Here is an 18,922-nt window from a genome sequence, read left to right as displayed (position 1 = left end):
ATTCCTCAGTAGATTTCACAGCACAGACAGATACTCCCCTGCTTATTCGCACGTGTCTGGTTGCTGGTGCCGTCTCATTAAATCTGTCTGGTTACAGTCTTAATGTTAACTGTGTTTGCTGAAGAGTAGTCGGTGGTGTCTTTCTGTCTGTCCTCTATCCTCTGCAGATGTTGCAACTGTTTCCTGCTCTATTCGTATATTTGATGACATCTAATCCTGTGAATTAACACAAACACGCAGGAGAATTTAAAAAAAAAAAAAAAGCACCTGCACCGTTTCAGCTCTTCTTACATGCACCGTCACATGTCTGTAATTTAACTTGCCGACTGCGCTCCATGCTGAGATTTGGCAGCACACGCGTCTCTTTCAGGCTGCGAGGCTGTAGATCCTCAGCAGCAGAGAGGAGGCCTCTCAGCTGCTGCCTTGAATACCAACTCTGCAGAAAATGGGTCAATCAGCGCGTTATAAAAAAACTTGGGCTGCCTCTCATTCCCCAGGTGGTTAGAAAAGGGAAAAGGCAACTTTCTGAAAGGTGGAAGGATGTCAAGTTTTAAAATGAAACACTTGACTTGTTTTTTGTTTTTTTCTTTTTGCTGTGAGTAAAAAAGCTGTGGGCTGATTTATTTCCTCTGCTTCTCTCCCCTCTTCTCTTCTGCCCTTTCTTTACTCCTCTTCACAGGCTGTCAGCATCAACAAGGCCATCAACACACAGGAGGTCGCTGTCAAAGAGAAGCATGCCAGGAATATCCTAACATAATATGTGTGTGTGTGTGTGTGTGTGTGTGTGTGTGTGTGTGTGTGTGTGTGTGTGGAGAGGAAGAGCATTTGTTTTGACTTTGTTGTGTGTCCAGGATCGTCCTTCTGTAGCTGGAGGGCTGTGTTGGTGCAAAACAGCTAATTTTGTGTGACCCCTTCGTCTGCACGTGGCCCTGCTGCAGAGCTAATTTAGTCATGTGTAAAACCAAACGGAAAGCTAGACGGACATATTTCTGTTTTATCAGACAGCACCAAACGGCTAAGATCTAAAATCCTACACAGAGACGGAGCTAAGCAAAGTCCTCAAACATCAGAAAAGAGATCATTAAAACATACACACACAAAGGAGATGCAACAAATATTAAAATATGAGTTTTCTGTATTAAGATTGGTAAATACTTAGGCTCCGCCAGGCTCCGACACAAACACTGTAAGCCCTGTGATCCTTGACTGCCGCTCTCACCCTGCATCTTGGGGACCCATCATGAGAAAGGTGCCCACACCTTCTGGGCGGCAGTCAACCGGCTTCCTCTCTCCAGCAATGCCGTGCTCTGCTGGAAGTTCTGCCACGTCTTCCACAAGCTGCTGCGGGATGGGCATCCAAACGTACGTAAACACGAAAACTTTGTCTCCCTCTTATTGTAACTGTTTGTGTTCTGGTACTCAATGTAAAGGATGTGTCCCCTGTCTTTGTTTCCGTTGTTGTTTCTTCAGGTGATAAAGGACTCCATGAGGAACAAGGCTGATTTAACTGATATGAGCAGGATGTGGGTAAGGATTATGTCATCTCACACAGTCATAAGTCTCATTCACCGCATTTTCCGCACTATAAAGTGCACTTACAATCGTTTAAATTACTCAAAAATCAACAGTGCGCCTTATGTATGAATTCTGGTTGTGCTTACTGACCTCGAACCGATTTTATGTGGTACACGCTTTAAAAAAAAAAAAATCTGTCAAAAATGTTTTAGTACGGCTACCGTAGTCAGGAGCCTCTCGGAGTAATCTGGGTCCAAAACTCCGTCCGCTTCAGGTCCCAAAGTCAAACGAACACAGCGGCATCACTGAGAGTTAAAAACTGCCTAAATTCGTTCATCTTTAATAAGATGATCAGCGTTGCTGCTTTACCAGGTGTAGCAATTAAGTTTAACATCCAGGCATCCATGAAAACAGAATTTATGAAATTTAACGGAATTAGACGTTAGCAGGAAGTTAGCTCGCTAGTTTCCAACTAAACATGATATAGCATGTTCTGATTGAGAGACTTATGAAAAAATTAAAACACAGCTATGCTGCCATTTACAACATAAATGAAGGCAGAAAACTAAACAGCTGTGACTTTTGTAGGATCACTGAAATTGGACTAGCTGGTATATAATGATGTGCTACGTTACCTCAGCAACACAGCTATGTTAGCAGCATAACATTAGCACAGTGAAGCTGGAGGATGAACGCTAACTTTTTTCCACTCGATAAAAGTTAATGTGAGGGTTCCCAACGATTAGGGACAAATGCAATCGCATGGCAGGATGCTGTAAACGGACCAAACTTCAGTCAGGAGAACAACTGAGATAATCCATCCACAATACGAGGTTAGTCATTAATATACTGCAACAACTTGGAAATAGAGCAGCTGCGAGATAATTCAACATTAATGAATCAATAGTACAGAAGTGGAGGAAGCAAGAAGAATGAGTTGAGTAAAGTTTGACTTATCAGCAGTGTTGGGACTAACGCGTTATTAAGTAACGCGTTACAGTAACTACGTTATTATTGTGGTAACGAGCACGGTAACTAGTTATTATGCCAAAACCAGGAACGCGTTACTCGTTACTGGGATTTAGATAGGCTCGTTACTCGTTACTTCGTGTGGTGGATATCGCGGCGCTTCCACAGATTCAATAACATTAGCAAGTGGTGGAGGCCAGCAGGTGGATGAAGGAAAAGGGAGGCAAGAGGAGAGACCCGAAGCGGCCGCCGGTCCGCGTGTCAGGTGAACGGAACTTCAGGTAAGAAGTTATGACCTGCAGTCTATCTGGGTCAGATATAAACCAAGTTTAGGTGGAGTTTATTTTCGGTATGCTGACATTTTCGTACTGCGTGCTAGCTAGCATGACGGAGTTTCTATACAGCTGGGTGGGTGCTATGTTACTGATGTTGAACTTTATTTTGTTCATACGGTTAATTATTAGAGTTGCCAACCGTCCCCTAAAAAACAGACTCGTCTCGTATTCAGAGAAAATATTTCGCGTTTCGTACTGAGGTGAAAAGGAACACAGTTTGTCCCGGACTTCAGCTACAATGAAAAAGACACAAAGCTGAAGCTGCACAGCTGCCTCTTCTTCTCTCATTCTCTCCCGTTTCTACTTCAATCACGAAACTGATCAATGATCAGCTGATCGGCTTTTCTCTCTTGTTTATTTATCGCCCACTTTGCGCCAGAAAGAGGAAACCAGCGGATGTCGCGTTAAACGACAGCAGCACGTTTAAGCTTGATCAGCTGTTGTTAGAATTTATTTAATATTAATTTCTAGTATCAGCTGATGTTTGCTGGAGCCACAGCTGTAAAGCTGCTGGTCATGATATCGGTTTGGTTATCTGGTGAGAGGGAAACATGCAGATGAAACCAGGAGATGTCCTTACTGAATCATCAGAGCTGAACAGGTGATGGAGAAACAGGTTTACCTTTTAGGTGACATGGATGAGTTGAAGGGAAGTTATGAACTGTTTCTGAGAGACAAATAACACCAGGATCCTTTTCTAAGTAGCTGACAGCTGGTAACTGTGCAGGGGCGGGTCTAGCAAAGTGTTGCCAGGGGGCCAGGTAGGGCATTAACAGGGAAAGGGGGGCACAAGGAAATACTTTTCTTTATTATTCTCATTTAAAATGTCTCGCTTTTAAAAAAAAAAAAAAATAATTATCTGAGTCTTACAACAAACAATTGATAGATTGATACATATATACCATCAGAACAGTGTACATCACTGTCACAACAGTGTTTATTTTCATTCAAAGGCTTTATGATTTTTCCTATAATGGTGGGCCGGTCTCTAGTCAAAATGCCCGGGACGATTTTTTTGTCCCAGTCCAGCTCTGTATGCAGCTCATCTGCAGCCTGGTGTTACCTACATCTTCCTATTCAGAAGGCAGAATTTCCAAGTTCTGAGTACAATCAAAAGCACCACGACTGCAGTTTTTGTGTTGGATGTAAAAAGCAGGCTAGAATCATGGCGGCGGTCAACGACGGTCCAGGCGTGGGATTTCTCTCGTGGAAATGTGCACATTATTTTTTCCTTTCTATTGGTAGGTGGCACAGTGCACTTGTGGCAAGTAAGCAAGATAGAAGACTGACAATCTTGCTGGGTATCCAGTTACGGAAGCAACACATTAACAAGAGAATTCTGAGTAAAACCAAAGTTACTTTCCCTAGTAACTAGTTACTTTGAAAGTAACGAGTAACTTGAAGTAACTGAGTTACTTTTTTAGAGAAGTAACTAGTAATGTAACTAAGTTACTAATTTAAAGTAACTTACCCAACACTGCTTATCAGACTGTTTTGTTTTGCTTAATGCGCCTTGTGGTCGAAAAAATACAGTAATCTTCTTTAGTCATGACTTTTATTGTAACACTAAAAAGGAATTGAATAAAACATGATATGAATGAAACATACACATTATTAAAAGGTAAATCAGAAGTCAATGCAATAGGAAGAAATGTGACCATTTAAACTAGTAAGTCATGTCAGTATAGCCTGGGGTGTTACTCCTGTATTTACAGTGGCTCCATAGTGTAGTGGTTACACATATGCCCAGCATGTGAAAGGTACCGGGTGGAGACACACACCACTCTGAGGTTTTGTTAGGAAGGGCATCCAGTTTAGAAATCAGCCAAATCAAATATGCCGAGCTATCTGCTGTGATGACCAGTAATACTACTCTCCAGTAAAATTTACAGCTGCCGTCATAAAAGATGTGATCTGTCTTTACTGAACCAGTTTTGTATAACCAAACTGTCTTCCGCAGCTATATGAAGGATGCCTTATTGTTATTGCCTTTAAGTGTCATTAAATTCTAGTTACAGTAATTAATGTTATAAATCATTCTGTGATTTCTTGGTTTTCTGACAGCTTGGCATTATCGTGCAGCTTGGCAGTGGCTTGTGAGACCACTGCATTTGTTATGTGAAGACATGAAACATTGTGTTTTATTGTCCCCTTTATTCTGGCATCGCAGTTGTGTGTGCAGGAGTGCAACGTACTGTAGAGGTGCTCAGTAAATGAACAAAACAAATCCTGTCAATTAATTTACAGAGGCAGTAGCTTTTTCGCTTTACTTCCTGAATCACAGCAGAGCTTAAAGTGCTTTCAGAGTAGATTATTTTCTTTTTAAAAGCATGTTGAGAGACCAAGAAAGCCACAGAAACAATAACGCATTAGTAAATAAACAGGCGGAAGAGTTATTAGACATATAGTGCTCAGGCTATTTTTACAAGGTGTTAGATTAAGCACCAGGTTAAGTTCACATGGAATAAACTAGTGTAGCGAACCTCAGGCCAGGTGAAGTACTCACTAAAAAGGCATTAACAGGCTATCCAGGTGGGCGTCGACTTGTTAAAATGATCTTTCTAGGAGTTTAACATATACAGGTGCGATTTTTGCTGATTTACTTGGATTTTGTTCATTATCAACAGAGTACAGCTGCCAACTGTCCTCCTTGCTGTGGTGATCATAGCAGATTATATTCATCATCATTTGTTGGTAGCCTGCTGCCAGAGTGTAGTGACAGACATAATGGACAAAAGCCACATGAGCTCATGTTGCATCATCTACCACCCTCATGAAACAGTAATGTCACCGAGGCTGGTGTCGTTCTGGTTTGGGGGATTTGTGCTGTCATGTGTTTAGTCTTGGTGGTGTAGTTAAAAACCAATACTGGAGTCTCAAGTTGTTTCAAAAGATTTTCAAAATAATTTCATTTGATAATATTTGCATTTATCCACCCCACTGACTTCCCTCTCCGGGTATCTTGTAGGAAGCCAGAGATACATGGAAAGAATAAATAATTTAGTTGACCTGAATACGTTTGAGCACCACTGTTAGTGTTACTGCTCCTTTAGTTAACCAATAACAACCGAAAGAAAACACGAATGATTAAAATGGACAAGAAATATCTTCCTGGTTGAAAAAGCATGGATGAAAATTGTTTCCTGACATTACGGATAAAGAGATTATTCATTTATCTATTTATTTATTTATTTATTTAACTAAAGATAATTTGCTAAAGTCATGAATTAAAACTGGAAAATTGTCATAGCTAGCTAACTGTGTGCCTCAACAGTTAAATTATTGTTCAGTGGCAGAAACAAACTTACACAGTTAACAGCTGAAATGACATAAATAGCTAAGTATTACATTAAAAGTTGTAAATTGTCATAGCTAGCTAACAATTATAGCAAGCTAACATAGCTAGCTTGCCAGTTGAAATATACTCATTAATAAATATAGGTTTTTGGATGAGCTGTTCAAGTTTTTATCCAACAGTATAAAGAAAAAAACAAATATACAAATAAACAGATGAAACTGGAAGCCAAAAAGTGTGAATAAACTGTTGAAAAGTATTAGTTAAATTGGCTAGGTATTGTTATTGTTAGCTAAAATTCTTGCTAATGGAACATAACAGCCTAAACGTTAGGCTGAATAAATCCTGAATGTACACCCAAATAACATATGCAGATATATGTATTATAGCGTTGATGAAGCAGTGTTGTCCATCTGAATGGGGCGTGGATGGAAAATGCTGGGAACCACTGATAGAAGTGAGCAGATTTCTCTTCATTATACTGATGCCGGCGACTCTGATGAAATGCAAGTGTAAACATGTGTCAGCTGCAATACATTTAGCCACAAAAATCTCAAGAGACACTCCTAAGTGATTACTTGAGCAACAGCGACTGGGGTGGAGGTCTAAGATATTCCTTATTACACTAACTCAATTTTGCTGATGTCAGTAGGGAGGAGGATACAGGAAGCGTGGTCAGTGGGACAAAGGTTGTGGCCTCTTTCTTTCCTGTCATGTCATTACCACCCTCACTCACAGGCTAGAGATATTGTTTCTTCCTGGCACAAGGATGTTGTCAACTGGGTTTTTGCATTCACCCGTACACTGTGAGAGTGACCTTACACAGTGTCCCTGTGACCTTTAGAAGGAAGGACATGGGGACACTGTTTCTCCTTTGTTTCCTTGAAGTTTCTTCACCTCCTCTTCTGTCTTTCTACATCAGGGTCACCTGAGTGAAGGCTACGGGAAGCTGTGCAGCATCTACCTCAAACTGCTCATCACCAAAATGGAGTTTCACATCAAAGTGAGTTGGCCTGACCTATAAAACCCATCACCACTCTCCCTCGTCTCTCATTATCTTTGTCTCAGACTCTCCTTTTAGTGCCAGCAGGTCTCTGCGGGTGGCTTCAGAGAAAATTCCAGCTTTTACACTAATGGCCTCTCAAGAATCTGTAATGTAGCTTTTTTATGAGACATCTGAGTAGAGTTAAGGAGGGACCAGAATACAGTGCCAGTGCTGTCCCAGAAGGCGTGGGTGTTTTTTATTTTTATTTTTTCAGCCAAGGTTGAGGTTTGTCACCTGGAAAGTGACAAACATGCATATGATGCATGCCTATTAGTATGCATATTAATTCATTATTAGAAACAACTGCTCTAATCAGTTGTTTCTATTAAAAATGGATCACTACGTGTAGATTGACATTGCTATTTCACTACATGTTTTTATATTGAGTAATCGAGTAAAAGTAGTAGGGTGAAAGTACAAAATAGTGTGAAATACTCAGGGGGTGTTTCAAAGCAAAGCCTTGTCGTTTGTATCTTTTGTCCTGTCTCCCTCACCTCCAACCGCTCGTGGCAGATGGCTGCTGATCCATGAGCCTAATTCTACTGGAGGTTTCTTCCTGTTAAAAGGGAGTTTTTCCTCCCCACTGTCACAAAGTCCTTATATAAGTACAACTTATTTGACTTGCAGTACTCAGACTAATTCATGAATCCTAATTTAAATAGCACATTGCTTTTTACAAACATCAGATTGGTTTGGTAAATAACCGTAATCGCGAAATTTACATTTCAAGCCTTTGCCTTTCAGAACCCTCGTTTTCCAGGAAACCTTCAGATGTCAAACCGACAGCTCGACGAGGCGGGAGAGAACGACGTCAACAACTTGTGAGTGTGGCGAGTCGCTGCTTCGGCTGCTCGTATTGTTTTTGTTGGGCAGACAGGACCGCTGTGCTGGCCAGGCCCCAGCGTTGCCTTTTTCACAGCTTTGTGGAGCAAAAGTGTGAAATGCAAAATCCTTCAGTTGTTACCGGACAGTCACACACGGATAATATGTGGCTGTTCATGGGGATAACCAAAAGGCTTGTTCTTTACTTTGACACATACTAACACATATGTGTACAGAAGATGTTTCATTTGAGGTATAGCCTCCACTCAGCATGATGCAAGCAGTCTCCCATCTGTGCATGGACTGCACAAGTGTCCGGATCTGTTGTTGAGAGATTGCTCTGCATTCCTGGATGAGTGCAGGCTGCAGCTGTGCAGTGGTTACTGGTTGTGACTGGCCTTTGATGAACATTTTGATGTTCAATAGCAGACATATTGGGAATAAATGGTGGCTAAGGAAGTGCCTGGATATGCTCCTGATCCGGAGAGAGATGGTCACGTAAGCCAACAGTCCTGGATCGGTATCTGCTTCTTTAATGCTTTGATAGTAATAAACCAGACGTGTTTTTGTTTGATATTTTTCCCCCAAAAAGGAGCAAAAGTTTGAGGAAAAGCAGAAAAAATGGAAAGAACTGTGTAAAAGAAGGAAACCACTCGTCTGTAGGTTAAAAGAAATCTAATGTTATAAGTGCTCTGTACCCATTTGTTAGATTTGCCATCGATGTTGTAATCTGAGGCGTGTATATCAGTGTCAGAGCCATCTCACGGACGCGAAGAGGTTTCAGTTGTCTTTTATTAGTTTTTGCAAGCCATGTGGATCTAATCAACATGGGCAAAAGGAAGACATGAAAGAGCTGTCATATAAACACAGCAAACACTTCATTTAGGGTAGTTTACCCATAATTATTCCTTTCTGGGCTTTTTGTTATGTTTTGTTTTCTGCTGTTTCGAGGAGATTCCAGGAGAAAGTTACTCTAGGAGAGCTTGACAGAGCCGTAGAAAGTCCTTAACTCATCAACAGGACCCGTATCTGCTCCTTTGTTCGATGAAGATCCTGATGAGCACTGCTGGAGCTACAAAATGACCTCCAGCAGATCGTTGGTGTGAATGTCTCTGACCAAACAATCAGGACTTCTAGAGGGTCCTGTACTCACTGCCAGCACCGTGGAGTCCAGGTGGAATATGACATAGAATACCAGAATTGGCAGGTCCACCACTGGAGGTTTTCACAGACGAGAGCAGGTTCGCTCTGAGCACATGTGACAGACATGAAAGAGTCTTTAGAGGCCGTGGAGAACATTATGCTGCCTGTAAAGTCATTCAGCATGACTGTGTTGTTAGTGGGTCAGTGATAGCCTGAGGAGGTGTATCCATGACAACAACACCGCCATTAGGTATCAGTAAACCTTGGATCTATTGTCAGACCCTACGCTGGCGCAGTGGGTCCTGGGTTAGTCCTGGTACACGACAATGCCCGGCCTCATGTGGTGAGGGTATACAGGCATTTCCTTGAGTATGTTAGAACTGATGCCATTGGCTGCCCCTCATGGTTGCCTGACCTAAATCCAATAAAAACCCTCGGGGACGTTATGTTTCAATGCCACCAGGTTGCACGTGAAACTGGCCAGGAGCTCAGTGATGCCCTGGTCCAGGGTGGGAGGAGACCTCCCCAGGACACACCATCCATCATCTTTATGAGCCTCAACATTGTCAGGCATGCAAACAAGCATGTAGGGGCCATACAAACTAATGAGCAACGTTATGAGTTTCTGCAGTGACATTTCGGTAAAATCCCTGTGGCATAATGTTTTTGGGGGTGATTTCGGGGTGTTTTTCAGCCCTCTTTAGGTTGATCATGTTAATTTCCATCTAACGACGTGACATCCATGTGTTGCTAACACATTATCCAGTCCATATTGGTATAGATATCCAGCATGAGATCTGATGTGTTTTCAAACTGTTTATTTTAAAACAAAAATTTAACATTTCTATTAAAATGAGCTCTGCGTGTCTCTCTCCTGTCCTGTAGCTTCCAGCTGACCGTAGAGATGTTTGACTACCTGGAGTGTGAGCTCAACCTCTTCCTGGGTGGTAAGTTATTCTGGTCTGACTGCGCTGCCAGCTGTGCTTATCTGAAACCGTGCACATTAACATTCACACACCCACAGATGAATGCATCCAAGTTCACACTTTCACAGACAGGAATACGCAGTCTGACTGATCGGAGGTCTCTGCACAATGGTGTGCAGAAATAAAGATGATGTCATGATTTAAATATGTCACGTCAGAGCTCCACCTCTTCTGATTCAGTCTACTGCCAGGCTGTTTGTGGATTCATGTTATACTTTAGCCCCCCTTGTTGTCTGGGTGAGTCATCCCAGGTTAATGTCTCTTGAAGTGTGGGTCGAGCTAAAAATAGAGCGCTGGGATGTGACCAGGAGCTCAGAAGAAATGCCGGGAAGGCTGTGTGCGTCCATTTATGAATGATCAGGAGGAAATTACATTCTGGTATCTATTTATCATGGCTTTCATTCAACATCCTGGTGATATTATCAAACCCTCGTCCCCAACTCCACTCCTAATATTGCTCCTAAGCCTAAACCATATCTCTTCGTTACATTGGTGATCACATGTCGTGCTTTGACAAATGAAAAATCGAGGTTGCACCCAAATCTCTTATGCTGTCGTCAGCTTCCTCCTGTGGTCTGTTCTCTAAAAAGCATCACGTCATCTGGGGGTGAAGAGGCCAGACATCTAGGTGCGTGTGTGTGTGTGTGTGTGTGTGTGTGTGTGTGTGTGTGTGTGTGTGTGTATACACGCTGTGGCTAAGCAGGAAACCACACCTCAGCTTTACACAGAGGCTCTCAGTGGCCGACTTTGGGGACAGTGTGAGCAGGGCAGCAGGGAAATGAAAGAGGGGGGCGTAATGACAGCGAGTCACACAATCCTGTTAGTGTTCAGGTTGCTGCTCTCTCTCTGCGTCACTTAAAACCTTTTTCTTTTCTTTTTTTAAAGCAAGAGTGAGCCGTGTGCTGCTCTCAGACACTTTATTAGTTAATTGTGGCAGAAGCAGTAAAATGAAGAGCACGAGTTGATTGAGTCATGAAACATGTATGATTGATGAGTCTCCCACTGTTTGCAATAATTACTAATGCTCGTGTGTGTATGTGTGTGCATTGATTTTTGGGACTGCATTTATTGACCGTCTGTCTCCTCACAGTGTTCAGCTCTCTCGACATGTCTCGGTCGGTCTCTGTGACGGCGGCGGGTCAGTGTCGTCTGGCCCCCCTCATCCAGGTTATCCTCGACTGCAGCCACCTGTACGACTACACCGTCAAGCTGCTGTTTAAGCTGCACTCATGTGAGTCACACACCCCTGCTGGTCGAGCACACACACAGCTGCAGGCTCAATAACTGCAGCGGTGCTCAGTGTTGTCGTTACTAAATGCAAATGTTGTGCAGTTTTTGAATATCGTTGAAGTGACTGGAAACCCTTGTTAGACTGGGCTGATTTGCATTTATTGATTTCTAGCTAAGGTAGGAATTCGCCCATGGTGATAACTGATTATTTCCATTTCTTTTGCAGGAAAATAAACACGGGCCTTATTCTGAAACTTTTTTTTTTTTTTTTAAATCCTAAATGCCATTTATGGTTTTCTGACCTTAGCTTATGAGAGCAAATCCTTGGCTTAATCAGAAGTGGTTAAGACTTAGTCTCACTGTGTTTGTTGACCAGTTTCAATCATAATTGTATTTTTATTTTAATGTTAATTGTTTTTAATGTTCGAAACTGGTCAACAAACACGACAGCAACATTAAGTCTGCAGCTAGCAATGAACAAAACTGCCATTTTTTTAATGCTTCTGTAGTTTGTTGATAAAGGTAAATAGTAATCATTGCCATCACATCTGTCTAAAGCACAGATGTGCTTAAGCCATTTAACACTAACTTATGACTCATTCAAGTGCATTCAAATGATCAGTGGATGGGCCAGTGTTGTGTCTACACATAACAGACAACCTAACAAAGATCCAATGTCTTTACACACTTTGTAAACATTTTTGTAACAGACTGCTGGTAACAATTTCCATAAAATAGCATTTTTGCACCAACAAGGTAATTCTCAAAGAGCTGTTAGTCTGAAACTTGGCAAATCTCAGCGTGGTGTTTAAACAAATTTGAGGAAACTGAACAGATGCAGGACAAAAGACTAAATAACTATCTACAGCAGATGAACAGCATCTGAAAGTCACAACTTTAAGAAATAGGAAAAAGACCTGATGCAGGACCTGAGTGATGCATCTGGACCTTCAGTTGATCCGTCTACTGTTCACTGAAGCTTCATCAGCAATGGTCTCAGTGGAAGGGCGGCTGTCAGGAAACAATGGAGTACTGCGTGGAAAGTGTCTGATTGGCATCACTTTCAATTTTCAGCATGATAATCATCCCAAACACACTGCAAGGCAGTTTTGTTTGCCTGCTTCAATAAGTCACTGCACCTTTTCCAAGCAAAGTATAAAGATGTGGGGTGGCTCAACACTTTTGAACATTACTGTACCTCAAATATTTGACATCATCATTTTGCCTACAACAGTAAAATCACAGACCAGTAAATACTGTAGTATGGGCTTGTATTCAAAGTCTCACTCGTAAGCACCACTTAAAGTACAAGCTGATGAAGCCCTGTGTCTCCTGAACTGCACTGGATTTAGCTGTAGGATTTCTAGCCTTACCTTCGGCTCTTAATATTCCTCAGATGTGTGCATACTTAAAATCTCTGACAGTTATCTTCAAAGATTGAGAGAAGCATTTCTCTTCTCTGAATTGACGGATTCCTCAGAACCCCTCGGGCTCATGAAACCTTTCAAAGCCTCACTGGAAAAAAACAAAAATTAACCAGCAGCTCAGTTTCAAAAAGCCTTTTTCTTACTCTCTGGAAAGGTAGATGTGGAAATTTGCAGTTCTGAAGCATTCTTAATCAAATCCCTCCGTATGTGTATGCAGTCAGACATGTTTTAAAGTATCCTGATCTACCTGTCTGTAAGTAATTCCTGGCCACTTGTCTTTGTGTGCTCGCAGGCCTTCCAGCTGACACTCTCCAGGGCCACAGAGATCGCTTCCAGGAACAGTTCAAGAAGTATGAAGTTCACTTTCAGTGTCTCTCACACACACTCACACACACACACACACACACACTCACACACACACACACACACACACACACACAGAGTTGGTCACAGTTTCTCTGAGCTCTTGTTACCGTGCTGAATGAATTTTTAGTGTCAGACCTTTTTGCTCTGTCTGCCTCTTTTTCATTTTTATATCTCTCCCCTTCTTGCTTTCAGGCTAAAGAGTCTGTTTTATCGCTCCAGTAACCTGCAGTATTTTAAGAGGCTGATTCAAATCCCACAGTTGCCTGAGGTGAGGACTTGAGCGCATTTAAACCACACGTAAACGTGAACTGAAAACTGAAAAAAAATGTTTCAGTTCAAAGCTTTTTATCTTTATTGTTGAATCCCATCGCTTTTCACAACTTGTTATAGACGTGAAAGTCCTGACACGAGGCAAATTCATGTCACGCTTTCATGAAAATGTAGGCAAATAGATTCCACTGTGATGAACCTGCCTAAACCAGGATGTTATACAGATAATAACCCCGTGCCTTTCTGATTGTCGCAGAACCCTCCAAACTTCCTGCGTGCGTCTGCTCTGTCGGAACACATCAGCCCCGTGGTCGTGATCCCCGCCGAGTCGTCGTCCCCGGAGTCGGAGCACGTAGTTGAAACGGACGACCTGGTGGACACAGACGTCCCCGTGCTGCCGGTAACCACACGAGACAAACGGCTCTGGATCCCGTCTTCTTAAATGTCCCCCATCTGTTTAACTAGCCAAATTATTAGGAACACCTGTGAACTCTTATAGGATCCAGTACAGCTGTTCTGCCGCATCGGATAGATTTAGATTTAAATGTGTCCTCTATATACATCTGGTTTGTATAGTGTTAATTATGTTGTTTTTCAGATGCACATGAAATCCAGTGTCTCGGCTTATTGGAATATTTAATAAGATCAATTAAAATAAATAAATAAAAGGATTTGCAGCACAGAAACAGTCCAACCTTATAAAGTTTGGTGCAAACTTACACAGTTTGCACAGTTTGGTGCAAATTATTGGTATGACATGGACGTGATCAGCTCGTGGCACCGCTGAGGTGTTACTGAGGCTTTGACAGAAGGTTTCAGCTTGTCAGATTTTGGCTCTGGTGTTTCTCATCTTCCTCTTGAAAATACCTCGACTACGGTTCAGGTCAGGCGGGTCGATCGAGTGCACTAATGAAATGGTCGACAAACCGTGGGCACGTGTGAAGTCGGCTTCTCCATAAAGTGCTCTAAAATCTCTTGGTAGACAGCTGTGTTGACTTTGGATCAAACACCTCCAACAGCAGCAGGTGACACAGCGCTCAACATCATCCCAGACTACAGAAACCTCACACTGGACTCGCTCTGGACTCTAGATCCTTGATTTCCAAATGAAATACACAAATTACTTTTATGTGGAAAGATACTTTAAACCACAGAGGACCTTAGTCCAGGTAAAACATTTTCAATGCGGTCTCTGGTTGGCGAGTGGTTTCATATTAGGAATGGATCTGTTTCCTGAAGACGTCTGAGCGTGTGGCGGCTGTTGATGCTCTGACCGCAGCCTCAGTCAGCTCCTTCTCTGCAGGCTCTTTCTGCGCATGCTTGTTGAGGATGTCAGTGATGGACATCTGGACCGCTGTCAAGTCAGCAGTTCTCCCCATGATTGTGCTTGCGTGTACTGAACTAGCCCATCAGACACTCTGAGTAAATTACCCAAACTGTACAAACACAAACTGGAAAAGAAATACTCTAAATACAAGAGATGCTGGATTTTCACGAGTTATCATAATTATCAAAGTAAAAAAAAAAGTGGTGACATGTTTCACTTTAGGTTGCTGTGTGATTTGTGTGTTTATCCTTTTCAGGCTCCTTTGGAGACCAAATTTGACGACCTGTTTGGCACCTCGGCTGCTATCGACCCGTTCAACTTCAACAGCCAGAACGGCATGCGCAAGGATGACAAGTGAGTGTCATCACAGGAGCATAGTGACATGAATAAATACTTATTGTATATAAAATTGGCCCAAGTGCTGCGTAAACATGTCTGGGTGAAAATATCTGGTGCCAGAATGGTGCCGTGTGAAGCTTGTTCTCCAGTTTTATGTAGAGCAGCAGAGATGACAAGTATCGCCAAGTTCAGGACACACGTGTGCCATCGTACCCCAAATAACTAAAGTTTTGCTTATGTTAACAACAATCTTGTAAGATCAGATTAGATTCATTTTTATCTGTGATGTTAATGACAGAGACCGGCTGATCGAGCAGCTGACGAGGGAGATCCAGGCCCTAAAAGAGGAGCTGGAGTCTTTCAGACTGGAGGTAAAAACAGCAGCTTTTTCTAACTTTATCCAAGCAGCATCCTCACAAAACGTGTGACCTTTTCTCCTGCTCTCCTGTCCGTCGCCAGAGCGGTCGATTGTGTCAGGCTCTGCGGGGGCGAGTCAACGAGCTGGAGGCGGAGCTCGCCGAGCAGAGCCACCTGAGGCTGCAGGCTGTGGGAGAGAGCGAGTTCCTGAAGGCCGAGCTGGACGACGTGCGGAGGGTCAGGGAGGACACGGAGAAGGAGCAGAGAAGCCTGACGGAGATTGAGAGTAAGGCTTCGTTTATTCTACACCGGCACATTATCTACTCTGTCAACAACGAGCCGCTGAGGTGATGACGTGAAGTTGCACAGAATTTTTGGTCATGGTCGTACACTCTACATCTGACGTAGCTGCTTCACCTGCTGCGCCTGTGTCTCTCTGTATGTGTTCGCACGACTTTTACCAGGAAAAGCTCAGGCCAACGAGCAGCGCTACACCAAGCTGAAGGAGAAATACACCGAGCTGGTTCAGAGCCACGCAGACCTGCTGAGAAAGGTGAGACGCTCTACTTCATGAGATCCTTAGATCGCAGTCTGGCCTCCTAGTGTCCTTTATTTTTGTCAAGCTGAGGATCTGCTGTCTGAATTATAAGTGTTTCTTTGTGTGTCTGTATGCAGAACGCAGAGGTGACCCGGCAGATGACGGTAGCTCGGGCGGCACAGGATGAAGTGGAGGCGGTGAGGAAAGAGATGCAGGAGAAGGTGAAGGCCGCTCAGGAGGCGGCGGACAGACAGGTGAGAACGAGGCTGGTTTGGTCATCACTGCCAAACGTGTACGGAAAGCTGGCCCCGTGCTTCCAGCTCGGTGCTTTCTCTCCAAATGATGTGCAGAGTTTGGTAAAGTTGTGGAATATTCTGCTGCAAAGTGACCAAACAGGCTGTTGTTTTTAAGATGTCTGAAGTTTAATTTGGGCTTTTCTTGCTCAGGAGCGGGAGCAGCTCGAGCAGCTTCAGCAGCTCCAGAGAGAGCTGGTCTCAAGCCGGGCAGAGCTGGACTCCCTGAAGACCAGCATGGCCTCTTCGCAGCAGGTCTCTTTCTCCTCTCCTTTCTTCGCTCAGATCCTAAATCCAGATCTCGGAGTTGCTGTGGAAAATTACAAAACGAATTTATAGCCCGCTCCCTGCCCTTCAACATTAATCTATAAAAACACCAGCTAATACAAGAGTGTGCGAAAAGATTAATGACATGGGTGACCTGTGTGATCTTTATGGATTAAAGTCTGGATAAAGTCTTATAATGGGGCGCTGACACCACACGCTCTTATTCTAATCATCAATTATTAAATGATCTCAGTCACTCTCTAGCTTGGCAGCAGAGAAGGGACAAAGTTAAATACAGCTGGTATCCTCCTGTGATCCTGGAGCACACCAAGCCTCAGATCTGTAGATTTTCCTTCGAAGGAGTCAGACTTTCTTGGCATTTTTAAAGTGGTCTAAAGCAATAATTCTCCAGGCTTTCTGAAGGTTTGTCACAGTTTTCCATCGGACGCTGGTTCAGGTTTAGTACCTGACCCAGACAGCTGTCAGGGGAAAACAAGGCTTATCTCTAATAAAGGTGCTCATAGCAAAGATGGACTTTTAAGCTTGTTGGAATTAAACAAATGAGGGATGGCTCAACACTTTTACACAGTACTTTTAAATGGTAACAACACATCCTGGACGCTGACTCAAATTTAAATAACCGTTTTTCTGTCACAATCGCGCTCCATAAAAACACGCTCCATCCCCGTCCATCATCCACGCCCTCCATTTCTTCTTCTTTTTCATCGTCTTCCCTCTTAGTCACTGACTGTTCCTGTACACGAACCGCTTCAGAGACTCGAAGCGCAGCTTGTGTTAGAATTGATATGCTAATTCGTTTGTTTGACATTAGCGATTGAATAAAACGATTTTCACAGTGGAGAAATTTAAACAGAAGCAAAGCCTTGTTATGTATTAAATTTTTTCCCCTCGCCGCCTCTTTTCTTTTCTTAATCGCCTCTTGGTTTGTTTGGTTTTTTTGTCATTGCTGAGCTGAATAGAAAAAGTTGTAGAAAACAAAGAGAGAGCGAGAGATGAGAGCGGTAAAAATCTTGCACAAACCCTAACTGCTTATGGAAACTCAGATATTTAGTCCCTTACATTAGTGCAGCATTTCGTTCCAAGATCTTAACTACGGATGTTTCAGAGGGGAGAAAAAAAGCTGGAGCTAACGAGATCATTTGCAGGAATATTCATAATGGGATAATCAGCGTAATAAAAAAAAAAAAAAAGCCCTAAATCATGCCGTTAACCCTCAGGATCCCTGACGACTGTACCGTTTCTCTGCACATGCTCTGTTCCCTGTGCCTTTCATCCGTCTCTCAGCCTCCCACTCCTGACTTCCTATTTTTTGCAGCTTCCACTTATCAACTCCATCACTCTTTCTGTCCTCCTCCGTCTCTCTCCAGTTCTTTTCGCTCCCACAGCCCACATTTTATCGCTCTTGTCACTTTTTTTTCCCTTCTCCCCGATGAGCAGCTCTCATACCGCAGCTTTAAAAAGCCTAACAGTTCTGTTTCTTCTTCATTCCTTCCTCTGTCTGTCGGACCTGCCGGCACCCAGGCTGTAAGTCTTTCACCTTTTCCTGCTTTTACACTTCACTATCTACCTGCAAATAAAAGGGCAGGCACTCGGCCCAAGTTCCACTGCTCTCCTCCAAAGACACGAGGATGTAGCTATTTTCCAAAACCACAAATTCCCAGAGTTCCTTTATTTAAAGGTCAACCCCAAAGCTCTGGAGTCTGAGACAACATGGTTATTGTGGTTAAAGATGAAGTGGGGTTTTTTTTGTGTGTGTGTTTGGGTTTTTATTGTGAGGTCAGAGCTCTTCCTGATGTGTCCTGACAGCTGTGAATTATCCTGACCATCAAAATCGTTTCCTTCTGTTGTTCCTCTCACTTCATTGTTTTTGTTTCTTAATCCCTCCATGTTTTATTTCCTCGACACAGTCGAGCGAGGTGCTCGGCACTCAGCTGGCAGCGTTGGAGTCGGAGAAAGCCGAGCTGGTCCAGTCATTGTCGAAGGTGGAGGCGGAGCTTTCGGCCCGGGGGGAGGAGCTAGAGCGGGTCCAAAGCTCGCTGGTGACGGAAAGAGAGAGCAGGGTGAAGACGGCAGAAACCCTGCAGAACCAACTCAATGAGAAGGTGACGAATTCAAACATCTCCCCTTGTAAACATCTTAATTTTAGTCACTTTAAATCGAGCACGTGGGAGACGCGAGCGGCTCGGAGTGTGCAGATTGCGATGTTTATAAGTTTGACCATGTGCGTTTGTCCACAGGAGAGCAGGGAGCAGGCGTTAGAGAGCCAGCTGGCAGTGGCTCGTTGGGCCAGCCTGCAGGGCGCCGTGGAGGAGGCGGAGAAGATCATCCAGGACAGTCTGGCTCAGATAGATGACCCGGCGCACATCAGCTGCACCAG

General features: G+C 43.3%; 1 protein-coding gene across 6 annotated transcripts in view; it reads left to right on the top strand.

The window, feature by feature from the left end:
- hip1 (huntingtin interacting protein 1) overlaps positions 1-18,922 on the top strand; it is a 54,601-nt gene that overhangs the window by 19,595 nt on the left and 16,084 nt on the right. For 3 of the 6 annotated variants that reach the window (XM_025898128.1, XM_025898127.1, XM_025898129.1), the window contains exons 2-20: positions 680-743; positions 1,220-1,362; positions 1,471-1,527; positions 7,037-7,117; positions 7,904-7,980; positions 10,010-10,071; positions 11,201-11,341; positions 13,060-13,117; positions 13,326-13,401; positions 13,660-13,803; positions 14,987-15,084; positions 15,368-15,440; positions 15,529-15,712; positions 15,891-15,979; positions 16,102-16,218; positions 16,411-16,512; positions 18,067-18,069; positions 18,453-18,647; positions 18,783-18,922. The exon at positions 18,783-18,922 is cut by the window's right edge and continues 8 nt beyond it. In XM_025898128.1, the coding sequence (XP_025753913.1) occupies positions 680-743; positions 1,220-1,362; positions 1,471-1,527; positions 7,037-7,117; positions 7,904-7,980; positions 10,010-10,071; positions 11,201-11,341; positions 13,060-13,117; positions 13,326-13,401; positions 13,660-13,803; positions 14,987-15,084; positions 15,368-15,440; positions 15,529-15,712; positions 15,891-15,979; positions 16,102-16,218; positions 16,411-16,512; positions 18,067-18,069; positions 18,453-18,647; positions 18,783-18,922 (1,904 nt within the window). Of the gene's footprint in view, positions 1-679; positions 744-1,219; positions 1,363-1,470; positions 1,528-2,743; positions 2,766-7,036; positions 7,118-7,903; positions 7,981-10,009; positions 10,072-11,200; positions 11,342-13,059; positions 13,118-13,325; positions 13,402-13,659; positions 13,804-14,986; positions 15,085-15,367; positions 15,441-15,528; positions 15,713-15,890; positions 15,980-16,101; positions 16,219-16,410; positions 16,513-18,066; positions 18,070-18,452; positions 18,648-18,782 lie in introns of those variants that run through there. The other 3 variants (XM_013269369.3, XM_019367552.2, XM_025898130.1) reach the window with 2 other exon arrangements.

The sequence above is a fragment of the Oreochromis niloticus genome, linkage group LG14 (genome assembly GCF_001858045.2).
Source record: "Oreochromis niloticus isolate F11D_XX linkage group LG14, O_niloticus_UMD_NMBU, whole genome shotgun sequence".
Lineage (NCBI taxonomy): Eukaryota > Metazoa > Chordata > Actinopteri > Cichliformes > Cichlidae > Oreochromis > Oreochromis niloticus.
Note: the sequence above shows the minus strand (reverse complement) of the source record. Positions and strands in the feature narration are given on the sequence as shown.